The sequence below is a fragment of the Aquarana catesbeiana genome, linkage group LG02 (genome assembly GCF_042186555.1).
Source record: "Aquarana catesbeiana isolate 2022-GZ linkage group LG02, ASM4218655v1, whole genome shotgun sequence".
Lineage (NCBI taxonomy): Eukaryota > Metazoa > Chordata > Amphibia > Anura > Ranidae > Aquarana > Aquarana catesbeiana.
In genome coordinates this window covers 360,051,337-360,066,537 of record NC_133325.1, presented here as the reverse complement: position 1 = coordinate 360,066,537, position 15,201 = coordinate 360,051,337, and the positions used below count along the sequence as shown (strand labels likewise).

The following is a 15,201-nucleotide window of genomic DNA, read 5'->3' as shown; positions in this document are numbered from 1 at the left end:
TAGGAATTTACGTAGTTTGACCACTCTTCCAGAAGCGCATTTGTGAGGTTAGGCACTGATGTGAACGAGAAGGCCTGGCTCGCAGTCTCCGCTCAAATTCATCCCAAAGGTGTTCTTTCGAGTTGAGGTCAGAACTCTGCAGGCCAGTCAAGTTCCTCCACCTCAAAATCGCTCATCCATGTCTTTATGGACCTTGCATTGTGTACTGGTCCAAAACATTTGGTGGAGGGGGCATTATGGTGAGGGGTTATTATGCTGTTCATGACACCATTTTAGAAATGCATTTTCCCCGGGACTGCCTAACTGGAAAGAAACAGCACTGAAAATCCAACTTTTTGAGAGCACAGCCCTTCAACACTGGTGTCAACCAAATCTTTTAGTTAAAAGTCAGTACTATGTTACATTTAGTCTGTTCTAAACAGCCTCCATCCAAAATAACTGTTTGGAGCAGGACATTTAACATTTGAAAGCCTAAAAACCAGTGTATTCAATAAACAAAATGTAAAACATACAATGCAGCCACGCAGCTTGGATATTTATTTTTTTGTATATCAAATGATTAGGCTCAACATTTTTTTTCCTTAGGTGTTAGTGTTTAAACAATTTCACAAGTGTTAGGTTCTATGACACAAAGCACTTTGTAATCTGATCAGATGAGAAAAATATGTGTGCGTGGTTGGGAATAACAGATGCTAAGTAAAATTATAATAATGATGCAGAACTATACTGACCTATTTGCTGGAAGCAAGTAAACTGAAACCCAAATATTTATATGAATGGCGTGCTCTGGATGAGATGGGTATACTGAATGAGGAAAGTGCTACAAAGATTTTCAATATAGTGTTGGTTATAAAGCTTATATTGTAAGGCCACAATTTAATTGGCTTTCTTCGAAACTGAACCCTGTAATACAAAATGCTCCTTACAGATTCTCCACCTGAAGTCAGGGGTACAGTACAGAACTTTACAAGTGATGGACATGATTTGAAGACAATGTCAATGGAAGGGGAGGAGTCTGGGCTAGCGAGTGACTCGAGCCTCGATCCCATGCCTTGGTCTTCTGTCAAGACTTTATCAAGGTTGCCTTTTTCCAAACTAGTACACATTAAGCACGGACTTAAAAAGACAGCGTCCAGTTAGTATCTAATAAAGCCTATACAGGTACAATCAAATTGTTTTTACTGGAATATATCATGATATGGTCCTTGATGAAGTGCAAACATCTGCAGCTCAACTCTCAACAGTCTTTGGAGAAAGCTGCCTTCCTTCACAAAGCAATTTGTTTGCAACCAAATGTACTAAGAAACTCCACCTAGAGTCAACACATCGAAGCATATGTTGCAAACCCGAACTGGTTTATTTAAGTCAAACTTGATAATAGGAATTTCTTTAGTTGAGCACTTGTGACATAGAAGCCGTCCACAATGTCGACTGCCGGGAGAAAAAACACAAATTATTATCATTAATTTCAGCCATACACAAGCATTACCATTAAAAAGAATCTACAAACCAAGCAACTAATATACAGTTGCAATAAAAAGTATGTGAACCCTTTTGGAATGATATGGATTTCTGCACAAATTGGTCATAAAATGTGATCTGATCTTCATCTAAGTCACAACAATAGACAATCACAGTCTGCTTAAACTATTAACACACAAAGAATTAAATGTTACCATGTTTTTATTGAACACACCATGTAAACAGTCACAGTGCAGGTGGAAAAAGTATGTGACCCCTAAAATAATGAGATCTCCAAGAGCTAATTGGAGTGTGGTGTCTGCCAACTGGAGTCCAATCAATGAGATGAGTTTGGAGATGTTGGTTACAGCTGCCCTGGCCTATAAAAAACACACACACCAGTTCTGGGTTTGCTTTGCCTGATGTGAATGATGCCTTGCACAAAAGAGCTCTCAGAAGACCTACGATAAAGAATTGTTGACTTGCATAAAGCTGGAAAGGGTTATAAAAAGTATCTCCAAAAGCCTTGCTGTTCATCAGTCCGTGGTAAGACAAATTGTCTATAAATGGAAAGTTCAGCACTGCTGCTACTCTCCCTAGGAGTGGGCGTCCTGTAAAGATGACTGCAAGAGCACAGCGCAGACCGCTTAATGAGGTGAAGAAGAATCCTAGAGTGTCAGCTAAAGACTTACAAAAGTCTCTGGCATATGCTAACATCCCTGTTAGCGAATCTACGATACGTAAAACACTAAACAAGAAAGGATTTCATGGGTAGATACCACAGAGGAAGCCACTGCTGTCCAAAAAAAAAAACATTGCTGCACGTTTACAGTTTGCACAAGAGCACCTGGATGTTCCACAGCAGTACTGGCAAAATATTCTGTGGACAGATGAAACCAAAGTTGAGTTGTTTGGAAGAAACACACAACACTATGTGTGGAGAAAAAGAGGCACAGCACACCATCATTAAAACCTCATCCCAACTGTGAAGTATGGTGGTGGGGGCATCATGGTTTGGGGCTGCTTTGCTGCGTCAGGGACTGGACAGATTGCCATCATCGAAGGAAAAATTATTTCCCAAGTTTATCAAGACATTTTGCAGGAGAACTTAAGGCCATCTGTCCACTAGCTGAAGCTCGACAAAAGATGGGTGTTGCAACAGGACAACGACCCAAAGCATAGAATGGCTTAAACAGAAGAAAATACACCTTCTGGAGTGTCCTGACCTCAACCCGATTGAGATGCTGTGGCATGACCTCAAGAAAGCGATTCACACCAGACATCCCAAGAATATTGCTGAACTGAAACAGTTCTGTAATGAGGAATGGTCAAGAATTACTCCTGACCGTTGTGCATGTCTGATCTGCAACTACAGGAAACGTTTGGTTGAAGTTATTGCTGCCAAAGGAGGTTCAACCAGTTATTAAATCCAAGTACTTACATACTTTTTCCACCTGCACTGTGAATGTTTACATGGCATGTTCAATAAAAACATGGTAACATTTAATTCTTTGTGTGTTATTAGTTTAAGCAGACTGTGATTGTCTATTGTTGTGACTTAGATGAAGATCAGATCACATTTTATGACCAATTTGTGCAGAAATCCATATCATTCCAAAAGGGTTCACATGCTTTTTATTGCAACTGTATGTGAGATTCTACAGATGAAAGCTGCCATTCTCTAACTATAGAGGTGCATTCTAATTCAGGGCTTCAATATAAATGACATCGCTATGAATGTAGCCTAGGAGTCAAAGGGCTGAAACTTTCATCTTAGGCTTCTCACATATTTGCTTTGAAAGAGATTCTGTATAATACTATCTCATGATTAACCTACCAGAACAATTATTTGGAGCAGTTTTACTATACTATGCTTTGTTTGGAAGAAATCTTACCAATGATGTTTTCTTGTGGTGACTCCAAATTTGGCTGTACACTCATAGCAATTAGAGCCATCACACCATGGGGGCTCCTGAGATAACATATCTGGAAGAGTAAGTGGGCATAGATAAACTAATGAGAAACATATGATGGACAAGGCAGAATCAGAGATCCATATCTGAAAGGGTAGGCCTTGTATACATGCACATTGATACTATAGTGCAGGGATATGCAATTAGCGGACCTCCAGCTGTTGCAGAACTACAAATCCCACGAGGCATAGCAAGACTCTGACAGCCACAAGCATGACACCCAGAAGCAGAGGCATGATGGGACTTGTAGTTTTGCAAAAGCTGGGAGGTCCGCTAATTGCATATCCCTGCTATAGTGGTTCTATAGGCGGAAGGCTTTTTGCCTTAATGCATTCTATGCATTAGGGTTAAAAAACAAAACAAAAAAAAAAACCCCTTCTGAGTGCAGTTTACCCCCCCCCCCAGTCCCCCCCCCCCCCCTTATACTTACCTGAGCCCAATCTCAATTTAGCGATGTGTATGAGAGCAGTGGCTCTCTCTCTCCTGAATGGCTCCCGCTGCTGTCAATCACAGCTAGTGACGAAAAAGCGAGGGAAGGGGCCAAGCCACATTCTGCATGCCTTATGGACAAACAAAGCTGGCTCAGAAGCAAGCAACCACTTGCTATGGGGGCGCTCCATGAGGGGGGGGGGCAGGAGTGCCGGCGGGGGACTTTTTAAGAGGGGGGGGGTCGGGGCTGGCTCTGTGCATAATCACTGCACCGAGCAGGTAAGTATAAGGTTTAGTAAATCACTGCAAAATCTACCAATACCCCTGTGTGGAGTAAATAGGTTATGATAGAAACGGGGTGGTGTTTAACCACTTCAATACTGGGCACTTTTGTCCCCTTCCTTTCCAGACCAATTTTCAGTGCTCTTGCACGTTCAATGAAAATTGCGCAGTCATGCTACACTGTACCCAATGAATTTTTTATGATTTTGCTACCACAAATAGAGCTTTCTTTTGGTGGTATTAATTCATGACTTTGTTTTTTATTTTTTGCGATATAAGCGAAAAAAAGAGGACATTTGGAAAAAAAATATTTTCTTTTTTCTATTCTAAAAGAAATCCAATAAAATCAAATTTTGTCATAAATTTAAGCCAAAATGTATTCTGCTACATGTCTTTGGTAAAAAAAAATCCCGTTAGGTGTATAATAATTGGTTTGTGTGATCGCGGACAGATGTGCGCAGATGATCACGGACATATGTGTGCAGATGATCATTGGGACCTGTGATTTTACTGTTACATATGTGGGACAAGTGTTTTTACTGTGTGGGGACATGTGTGTATGGGGACATTATTTTGGAGACTTGTATGTTTACATTGTGTGAGGACATGTGTGGGGACACTGGGCTGGTGATGAGTGTGTAAAAAGCTGTAAAAAACAACTCATACTCACTGATCACCAGCTGGCTGCAGCGATCCGCTCTTCTATCCTCACTGACAACTTCCGAGTGAGGAGAGGAGAGCCCTTCAGCCGATCGGAGATGCGCCGTGTCCGGGTGACACGAGCACATCGGGATTGTGCCACTACGCGGGCACGCGCTCGCGTGATCCCCCTCCTTCTGAGGGACGTTCCTGAACGTCCACTCACAAGGAGGAAACGCCCACCCGGCTGTATATGTGCAGTGGCCGGGTGGGAAGTAGTTAATGAGCATTACTAAAGATAGAAAACCAATCACTTGTCATTACCTCTTCCAGTGCTTAGAATATACCCGTATGTTTTTGGGTGAAGTGGTTAAACCAGGATCATGGCTGCATTTACAGTCATGATCCTGGTATTGAAATCTTCAGCTGGCACAAACTTAGGAACCATTGGCGACTTATATGCATATATCCTTTTCCCTGACTCCAGCGCCTGCTACGAATCTTGGTTCCTCCGGTGTATCCAAGGTCTTTTTTTCTTTTCCTCTTCTTTTTCACTGTTCTTTTTCTTCCTCTCTTTTTGTTTTTCCTCTGGTGTTTCTTTTGAAGGTAAAATCTGCAGCTAGCAATGTGATTTACTGTAAAAGTAATCTGAGTGGCTCTACAACCACCCAATCACTTTTACATGGCTTGGAAGGGGGCTTCCACTGCTGCTGTTCCTGGATTCTCCCGTTTCTCCGGGAAAGCCCAGGACCACTACACGGTCGGACTGGCTGCAGACAGAGGAGAAGGGGAAACCTCCATTTCTCCCCCCTCCACTGTGACCTGGTACTGACGTCTATTACATCACTTCCAGTTTTGTTGTTTACTGCACTGTATCAGCCAGTGAAGCAGCCAATCACACCAATCTTGGTTTGGAGGGCAGAGATAATAGACCCCAGATCTCTCCATAAAAAGAACATGTCACTGCCCATGCTATCTCAAGGGATGTTGATAAACCCTTGTGATAGAAATAAAGTTGATCCCCATCCTCCTGTGCATATGCAAACACACACGTATTTCTCACATGCACATGTAAACGTTGACTGCACCACACATGAGCTATTGCCACAAATGTCAGAGTAAGAATAATAATTCTAGAGGCAGAGCTCACGTTTAATTCTAAATTAGTAACCTGTGAAGGCTTTTAAAACAGTGCCTGCGCAAATATCATGCAACATAAAAAATTGCAACCACCATTTTATTCTGCAGGGCCTTTGCTTTCAGAAAATGTCTGGGGATTCTAAGTAGTTTTCCAGCAAAAAAAAAAAAAATAGATTTTAACATTTAGGCGAGAAATTTTTAAATTGGCCTGGACTTCGTTAAACACCTTTACTTGAACATAAGTAAACTAATAGAAAATACCAGGGACACAAGAAATTACCTAAGATGTATATTTATTTTATCATCAGTATTTATACTGCGCCAACATTTAACACATTGCAGAACAGCCAACACACTGATCGAAATGTGGTTGGTCCCTGCTGGACCATACAAATTTTGTTCAGCGAATGGCCAGCTTAAGAGGTGCAGCTGCTCATCAAATAGTTTAAAATCACTGTGGGCAACCATGGCCACAAGTGTGCATTCTTAGAAGCGGTTACACTGAAACAGCACTTTAAAACAACTTACCTAAAAGTCTAAAGAGAAGCTGTTTAGTGGCAACTTGATAGTTGAATATGTTGATGCCTTGGTTATTGTTCACTCCCAGCCTAGCACCAGCTTTCACAATAGCTCGACACAGATTTGCATTTCCCTTCACATAGGCCAAGAGAAGCACTGTGAAGATAATACATCTCAAATAGAATCGTTTCACAGTTTGGGCAACCAACCATATTAAAAATCAAAGCTCAAAGTTTTACTAATACTTAAAATATCATTGAGAATATGTCACTAAAAACATGAAATGCAATGTAAAGTTATAATTTATATAGGTATGATTAACGTTAATCTATAGCAGTCAACATTAAATAGCGGTTCAAACATGGACCGAGCAATGCACCTGTCCAGACCATCACGCCCCATCTCTGCCGCTCAGCAGTCATTGGTTACTGGGACTGTGGGCGTCCCAGCAACCAATGACGTTGTGTGTGCGCGCCTGACCCCCTGCTGCTGACTATCTCACGGATCCCAGCTGTACTCCCTGCCGGGCCACGAATTAAGGCGTGACGTCATGTGCATGCCCCGCAGCTTGCTACCTATACGGCTCCTACCCTTAAGGTATGCGGTGTGATATTTACAGGGACACACTTTTCTGTTAAGTGGCATGCTGATGGGCACATTTTATTTATTTTTTTCAAAAAGTTTTTATTGAGTTTTACAAGTTAACCAGCAGTACATGACATACAATGCAATAAGCAAAAGTACAGGTGGTTAATATGCACAAACAGGCATTTGCAACAGGCTAACAAAACGAATGAAGGGTGCAAAATATCACTGAGCGATATGAAGGAATGCTAGGAGAGAGGCCCTTGTGTTAGAGACCGTAAGTGGTCAGTGGTTGAGAGATGTTAGGGGGATTCTACAGGGCACGTCAACAGTGGTTGAGAAAGAAAGAAAACATTAAGTCTATCCAATGTTATCGCAATTTGCTCCCCAGTATACGACAAGTCTAGCATTGTGAAAATCGGGATGAGTATGGGAAGTACATCCACACTGTCAAGGTTCCACCCCGTTCCGTTCACCCCTAACGGGACCTTCGCTGATGGGCACATTTTATGTTAAGGGGCACAACAAAATGTGCCCATCAGCACGCCCCTTATTTTAAGGGGCACGCTGATGGGCATATTTTATGTTAAGGGATGCTCTGATGGGCACATTTTATGTTAAGGGGTGCGCTGATGGGCACATTTTATCAACTGATTTACTCTGGTAGGAGCACCTAATGTAAGGGGGAACATCCAATTTACATTTACAGAGTATTACCAGAGTGTGTGGAAGAAACAGTAACAAACGCGCCAAAGAGCTTGGCTTGCGTCAAAAAAAGGAAAGTAGACGTGTACAAACGTTCATAGCACAGACTTGAGATTTGGACCTCGGCCAGAAGAAAATTTTAATGACTGGACCTCATTGAATTTTAATTCAATACCTCTGATCTAAAGGCTCCTGTGTAAGAATATAAACAGTTGTCAAATCCATGTATTATGTAACGCAAGAGTTTTAAGTTAAAAGAAACAGACTTTTTATCTTCCTCGAGTCAGCCAAATCCTCTGTCATTTGTGCCTTGCATATTCCCCCCCCCCCCCCCCCCCCCCAGGCACTGCAACCAAAAGTAGGAGGGCAGCACTACTGACCAACTACTGATTAACAAATTACTTTTTAAACAATTATTGATGACAGTCACACCCCCTGTAACATCTTCTCATTCCAGGCTAGCTAGCGCGCAAACCGGCACAGCCCACGAGGGAAAAATTCTTCTATAAATTCAGAAGCAGCGGTGAAGCATTGCAGCCCCTCTTCCCCATCACAGGATGCTGCATGAGGTGCACTTCCTGGCAGGATCAAAAGGTATTTGAGGTAGCTTGCAGGGGGACAAAGGAAATAGGCAAGTAAAGATACACTTACAATTATGTGCTACAGAACATATTTTGTAGCGGGAGCAATAGTTCTACTAAACAATAATAGGGCTATTCCTTTTAAGAACGCGTGCCAGTCCTCTTCTTTGTTTTTTCTCTCTATGGTTATTTGAATCTGCAGGATATAGCCATCTTATGAGAATAAGGATTTAGAGGGCAGACCTTGATTCGTGTATTTGGCAGAATAAAAGACAATAAAAATGCACTCACTAGTTAAAAGGGCAGGTAAGCGGCTGACTGAAGCTTTGTTCTTGGTGGAAGTACAGTTGTTAGGCTGAGTTGGTGACCTGGTCAACATCAACCAGCCGAGGTGCTTATTGGACCCTCAGCCATCTTGCTACAACCGGAAGCCTCTGCTGCCTATGTTCCAGCGCGAAGCCTGACAGCTGTACTTCCACCAAGAACTCTGTTTCATTCAGCCTCTTGCCTGCCGAGCTCTGCAGCCTCGCGGTGATCCTATGGAGGTCTATATGGGTTTATGACAAACCTTGATCCACTATTAACCAGTGAGTGCCTTTTTATTGTTTTTTTATTAATTTTAATAAATTGTTACACCTAGATGGAGGCGCGCTCGTGTGTTTGTTTTATATACATCAACTTTCCAACACATTCTAAAATTTGCATGATGAAGGCATTGGATGCTCAAAAGAATGTGTTATATACTCCTTTGCAATTCCTACATGTCTCCAATCACGGTGTAGCCATGGTAAAATCAGGCACACCACTTGCTAAGATCAAGCAGTATACAGCCACATACACTCAGAGAAAAGAGAATTATATGGCATACTTCTATGGATATACAGTGTAGGCTGGTAGTTAATGAATAAAACGTAGCCAATGCTACAACTACTAGGCTTGGCATAATGTATTTACTAACTTTTGCCAATCGTAATTTCCTAATTACACACTATTGCTGTGTAATTGGATCCGTTTAATACGATGTGCTGTATTAAAACCCTAGAAAATACATTTGCGTTAATATACCTTCAGAGTATTAAATAATGTTTTTTAATACAGCACCAGAATCCATGGTACCCAACAGTATGGCAACATCATATTACCTTAAGAATGGAGAAACAATAAAACTTATCGGGAAACTGACAACTACATTCTGCAGACACAATGTGGCATGAAGTTGTGAACTTATCAAATACCTGTGTTTCCCTCTGTGTCTGGCTTGTCCAGTGGGTATTCTGGCATACATTCTAGGAAGAGTTCAAATATGGCTGCTGCATTTTCCTTCCCATACTGGCCCAAAATATGCATTGGAGATTGGCCCCTGACAAACAAGGATGATAAATTATTTTACTACATAATGTTAACATTTAAATGGCAACTCCAACAATCTTTGTGAACTACTAAGGCTATCCAGGAAACCTTCAAATTGTGCATGGCTAGAAAGCCCACTCATTTTACAGGTAATATTGGAGTTCTATATAATGCAATGTAGCCGGATTCAGCAGACATTTCACAGTGCAGAGAGCTGCATCTAACATTATTCTGTAGAAATACCCTTCAAGATTTACACAAGGACCATTTGCACCTGGGAAAACTAGCGGGAACTTTGTCAGGCTTGAAATCTCAAAAAATACAAATATATCATAGTGCGCCAGATGAATGCCATATTAAAATGTAGAGGTATGCCATGTTCCTGAATTCAAATGCAATAATTAAATATTCGTTTTAGTCAAAATCTTAAACTGATCTTTATGTCAATCTTTCTCCATTATTGTGCCTTGGTGTTTGTTCAGTAAAGATATCATCTTTACTCCCTTTTCATCTGTCAAGAAGAAAATAGTACTTACAAACATGGGCAACAATTCTTCATAAATTCTGTATCAGGATAAATTATGGAGCTTCAGCACACTGCTTACTTAAGCGACTAAATGAAATGGAGGGATGTGTAAGACTTATGCAGTCTATATTCCTATCTAGACCATAACAAAAGACTTTGCTAGTGAACCCATGATGACGTGCAGGAAAATAATTAGTTTAAAAATATAATTTTGCACTCACCATAACATTTTTTTCTTGGAGTCCACTTAGGGACACAGGAAGTTGTATATTGGGGTATACTGCCTCCTAAAGGACAACTGGACACTGGAAAACAAAACTGTAGACCAGTCCAGGACAACCCATTCTTTTCCAGCATTCCTCTGTTTATATCCAAGCAGTACCAAAAGTATGATCATAAACACAGAGAGGTGGGATCTGTGTCCCTCAGTGGACTTCAAGAAAATGATTGACTCAGAGTACAAAAATCCTATTTCCTTTCTTGCCCACTAAGGCACACAGGAAGTCATATACTGTCGGGACTTCCAAAGGCAGTCCAACTAGGGGGATGGCAAGAGCAAACAAAATGCTAACCGGCCCACAACAAAACATCAGACCCATCATCTGCCTGCAGCTCAAAAGAATGCCCTGAAGAACCTTACACCCAAAGCTCGCATCAGGTGAGGCCTAAATATCCACCTGGAAAAATAGGTAGAACGTGTGGACAGAAGACCAGGTGACATTCTTGAAAATCTGAGAAACAGTAGCCTAGAGCCGAAGAGCCCAAGAGGCACTTAAAGATCTAATAAAGTGTGCCTTCACAGTAAAGGATAGCATCCAATATTTGAGCCCAAAAGCTTGAATAATGGTGTGCCTAAGTCATCGAGAAATGTTAGAAGGAACAGCTGGCTTACTCTTACCCGGACAACCAGACATGAAGCACAGAGAGAACCAAATTTAGATCCCATGGAGTCACAGGGAAGCAAACAAAAAGAGCCACATGGGAGACACCTCGTACAAAGGTTTTAAAGAAACCAATGGTCTCCCTGGAACAAGTTTGCAAGAGCAGAGGCCTGACCCTTAAAAAGGTGCTGAGAGATAATTGATGACCCAGACACATCTATAAATGTATAAAATAAAAATTTTTGCGCTCACCTCACTAATTATATTAAAAATAGCTCTTTCATTGGACCTTCATAAGGCCTTTGACAGCTTAAACTGGGACTACTTCTTATTTACCATTCTAGAGGCCTTTGGATTTGGTTCCACTTTTATTTTATTACATTAAATGCTTTATAGTAATCCGTCGGCCCAGGTTTCGATTTGGGGTGATAGATCAGTTTACTATCCGACGTGGTTAAAGACAGGGTTGCCCACTTTCCCTATTGCTTTTTGCCTTAGCAATTGAACCCCTACCTGTAGCAATTCGATAGCATCCTAATACACATGGCATATGTTGTATACAACAAGATCATAAATGTTCCTTGTTTGCCGGCGATGTACTCATCTATGTCACTAATCCTCAAATTACCCTACCTAATCTGCTAACTTTGTTACATCAATTTTCCCAGCTCTCAGGGCTGTCTTTGAATACCCAAAAAACGACGGCCCTCAATATTTCTTTACCCCCCCTCGATGGTGCTGACCCTACGAAATACTTATAATTTTCAATGGGCGCTAAGCTCCCTCCCATATTTAATCATCCAGCTGACATCCTATGTATCACTGTACACTGTATCGGACTAATTATCCCCGTCTCTTTTGTCGACTCTGGGAAGATCTTTGATCATGGGCAGACTATCCCTTATCCTGGTTTGCAGAATCAACTCTATTAAGATGACCTTTCTACCCAGAATACTTTATTTTAGGACTTTACCAACTGCAGTCCCGAGGGGAGATCTACATCGGTTACAATCAGACGTCCTTCGCTTTATTTGGGGCAGCAAGAAACCTCAATAGAATAAACTGACACTATCTGACTGGCAAGATATTGGCTATGCTTTATTCAAAATATCTATTAATACATTTAGTGAATCAAACTATACACTTCTACGTTGGCATTTGGTCCTGACCAGAGTCACAAGGATGCATCAGTTTGCATCACCCACTTGCTTTAGACGTTGTGGCCAGATGGGTAGTCACTAGATTTTGGATTTGAATATTTAACCTGGTGTATTCTGTGACGGGAGTTAATATACATGAATCCCTGAAACCAGCGTTTTTTCAAAAGTTTGCTGATGAGGTCCCCAAAAAAATAAAAAATTTACAAAACAAATTACATATATGTTCCTGGTAGCTAGAATAACTATTTCTAAATATTGGAAGCAGTCAATGGTTCCCCTTGACTACGTGAAGAATAAACTTAACTGGATCACACCTATTGAAAGACTTGCCTGTATCCTTTGTGATTCTACTACCAAATTTGATGCGACATGGGATCCAGGGATACGATATTTATCTATAACTAAGGCACCTCTGGCTGGCCCTCCTTCCCTTTATATATTTTTTCCATCTTTTCTCTCTCTCTCTCTCTTTCCTTTCCTATCTACTCCATTTTTTTTCTCTCTTATGTTTTTCTGCTGGTTTGGTTTCTTTGATAACTGCAAGAAGCTTTGACAGAACATGTAGTTCTATGCTGATGATACTGGTAGTACACAGGTGTTGCCTTTTTACTGGCTCCTTCCCCCTCCTGCTTCCCTCCCTTCCCCATTCCCCCCCCGTTCCTTAGGCCATATTTCTTTTTCCCTGTGACATAGCCATTCCCAATATTACATGTCAAAGTAGCTTGATGGGACAATACATAACCAGTCCCTAGTTGACCGGAGCCATATTTATCGACCCTACAGTTAATGACTTGCATGGTCACTTTTATCGGTATTCCCAACAAGCACATCTTCTGTTGAGATTTCCATGTTTAATATTCAAAGGTCTTGTGCTTATACACCTTTTGAAGGAAAGGCACTTTGTGCTTGTGCTCAGTTTCACCTCTGTTTACATTGTTACTTAAAAAAAAAAATATTGAAAAGTAAATAATGAAAAAAAAAAAATACCCGTGGTACCCAAAGCACATATACCAAGCCTAAATATGTAAATTCAGTTGTGATGTGCCTAAACAAATATCCTACAATCAGAAATTATGACAAAAAATTAGAACTTCAAAAACCCTGCCATGCCTCTTACTAAATACCTTGGAGTGACTACTAGGAGGTCAAACGATATGGGATTTTCTCTGGCCGATATTTAGAAATCGGGGCGGACGATGGCTGATATATGATGCTGATTTTTGCGGCCGATATTTTTCCTTTCTTTTTTTCCCTTCATCTCATAAAATCTAACAGTTAAGTTAAATAATAAAGAAGGGATACAGAAAATTGCTTAAATCAAGCATTTATTAAACAGAAGTACACAACAAGCCTCCAATCAGTGCAAGAAGAAATCAACGTAATCAACAGCAATAGATAATGGACATTACTGAGGTAAATTTGTAAACAATACAGTGCACATTATCTTTAGTTTTAGGCTTTTTGCTTCAGTTCTAGTCCCCAATTCTCTTCTTCACCCACATCCATCAAAAGTTCTCTTAGTACTCCCAGTTTAAGAGATTCAGGTTTTAGTTCAGGAAACACAGTCTCTCTGCATTTTCTCCTGTGAGCCTGCTCCTCCTCTTGTCATAGACGATCCCAATCTCACTTAATACTCTTTCACTGGGAACAGAAGAGGCAGGTGGACAGAGAAATTTTCTTGCCAGTGGTGCAAGGTGGCACAGGCAGGATGCATTCTGTTTCCACCATTCTAGTGGCAGACCAGTCCGTCTGTCAGTGGCTCACAGAGGTACTTGTCCAACTGCTCAGAGATGAAGTGCTCATCACTCTCTTTAGCAGGAGTTCCATGAACCTCCAAATTGTTTGCATGCATTTTCTCAAGAAGACCAGAGGGACTGGGTTCCTCCTCTTCTACCCTTGTCTGTTTTGGTTCTGGTCCTTTGTCTCCACTTGTGGCTCTTTTTTGTCGCTCGGATACAATAGTGTGCTCTTCTTGCAGCCAAGTTTTTGCTTTGCTCAATGTGTCCCCTGCAAATACATTACCCTTGTACCGAGGATCAAGCAGTGTTGCCAGCACCAAACATTTGGTATCCTCCATCTTTGCAAAATCATCTGTCCAAGCTTTGCCACATTGTTTCCCTAAGTGTTTTGAACCCCCTTTGTGGTGTGATCCTCTGCCTGAAGCACCATCTTCAGCACAGCAATGCATGAGATGATGCAGAAAATGGAGGCCTATGCCTTGCTGATATCCAAAGTCGCTTCCTCAATAGGGCCCAGTATATCTATCAAATTTGAGATGATATCCCATTGTTCTGCAGGAGGAGCGGTAAACCTGCCATGTTCTGCTACATAGAGATTCAGGGCACGCTTCTGCTCCAGCATCTTCTGCAACCAATGTAATGTGGAGTTCCAGCGGGTGGGAACATCCTGAATGATGCTGTGCTGGGGGAGGGCAGGATCTTTTTGGATGGCTCAAAGACACTGCTTTGCAAGCACAGAGTGGCTAAAGTGTGTAGCACAAGTCTTTAATTTGGCAATGATGTCCTCTACTACTCACTGACTGCTGATGCCCTCTTTCACCACAAGCTGTAATGTGTGTGCACTGCAGCTTAAGTCTGGTATATCTGCCAGTCTGAGGCCTTTAATCATGTTAGCACCACTGTCTCACAGCGCAAGCACCACTCTGTCTTGGTTGATGTCCCAATCATTCAGCATGCCAAGGAACATCTCCCTGATGTAGTCCCCAGTATGGGAGCCAGACATGGCCTTGACATTTAGAATTACCCGTTTCCTTTCCCAGTTACTGTCTATAAAATGACATGTTGTGCTCATAAGTGATTCTGTTTTTTCAGACCAACAGTCTGTTGTGAAGGACAAATAAGGGCCAGCATTCTCTGATGCAATTAGTGTCTTAATTCGCTGCGTAACCCTTTTGTACACACTGTCCAGCATGTCTGTACGGTAGTATTTTTTACTTTTGATTGAATATCT

General features: G+C 41.4%; 1 protein-coding gene across 1 annotated transcript in view; it reads right to left on the bottom strand.

Annotated features, from left to right (window-relative positions):
• Positions 1-519: 519 nt before the first annotated feature.
• The window catches only part of ANKFY1 (ankyrin repeat and FYVE domain containing 1), an 80,899-nt gene continuing 66,217 nt past the window's right edge, over positions 520-15,201 (bottom strand). Inside the window, exons 22-25 of the mRNA XM_073615047.1 lie at positions 9,550-9,674; positions 6,453-6,599; positions 3,357-3,447; positions 520-1,431 (exon numbers count right to left, since the gene is read on the bottom strand). Of these exons, the coding sequence (XP_073471148.1) occupies positions 1,299-1,431; positions 3,357-3,447; positions 6,453-6,599; positions 9,550-9,674 (496 nt within the window). The 3' untranslated portion in view covers positions 520-1,298. The remainder of the gene's footprint in view (positions 1,432-3,356; positions 3,448-6,452; positions 6,600-9,549; positions 9,675-15,201) is intronic.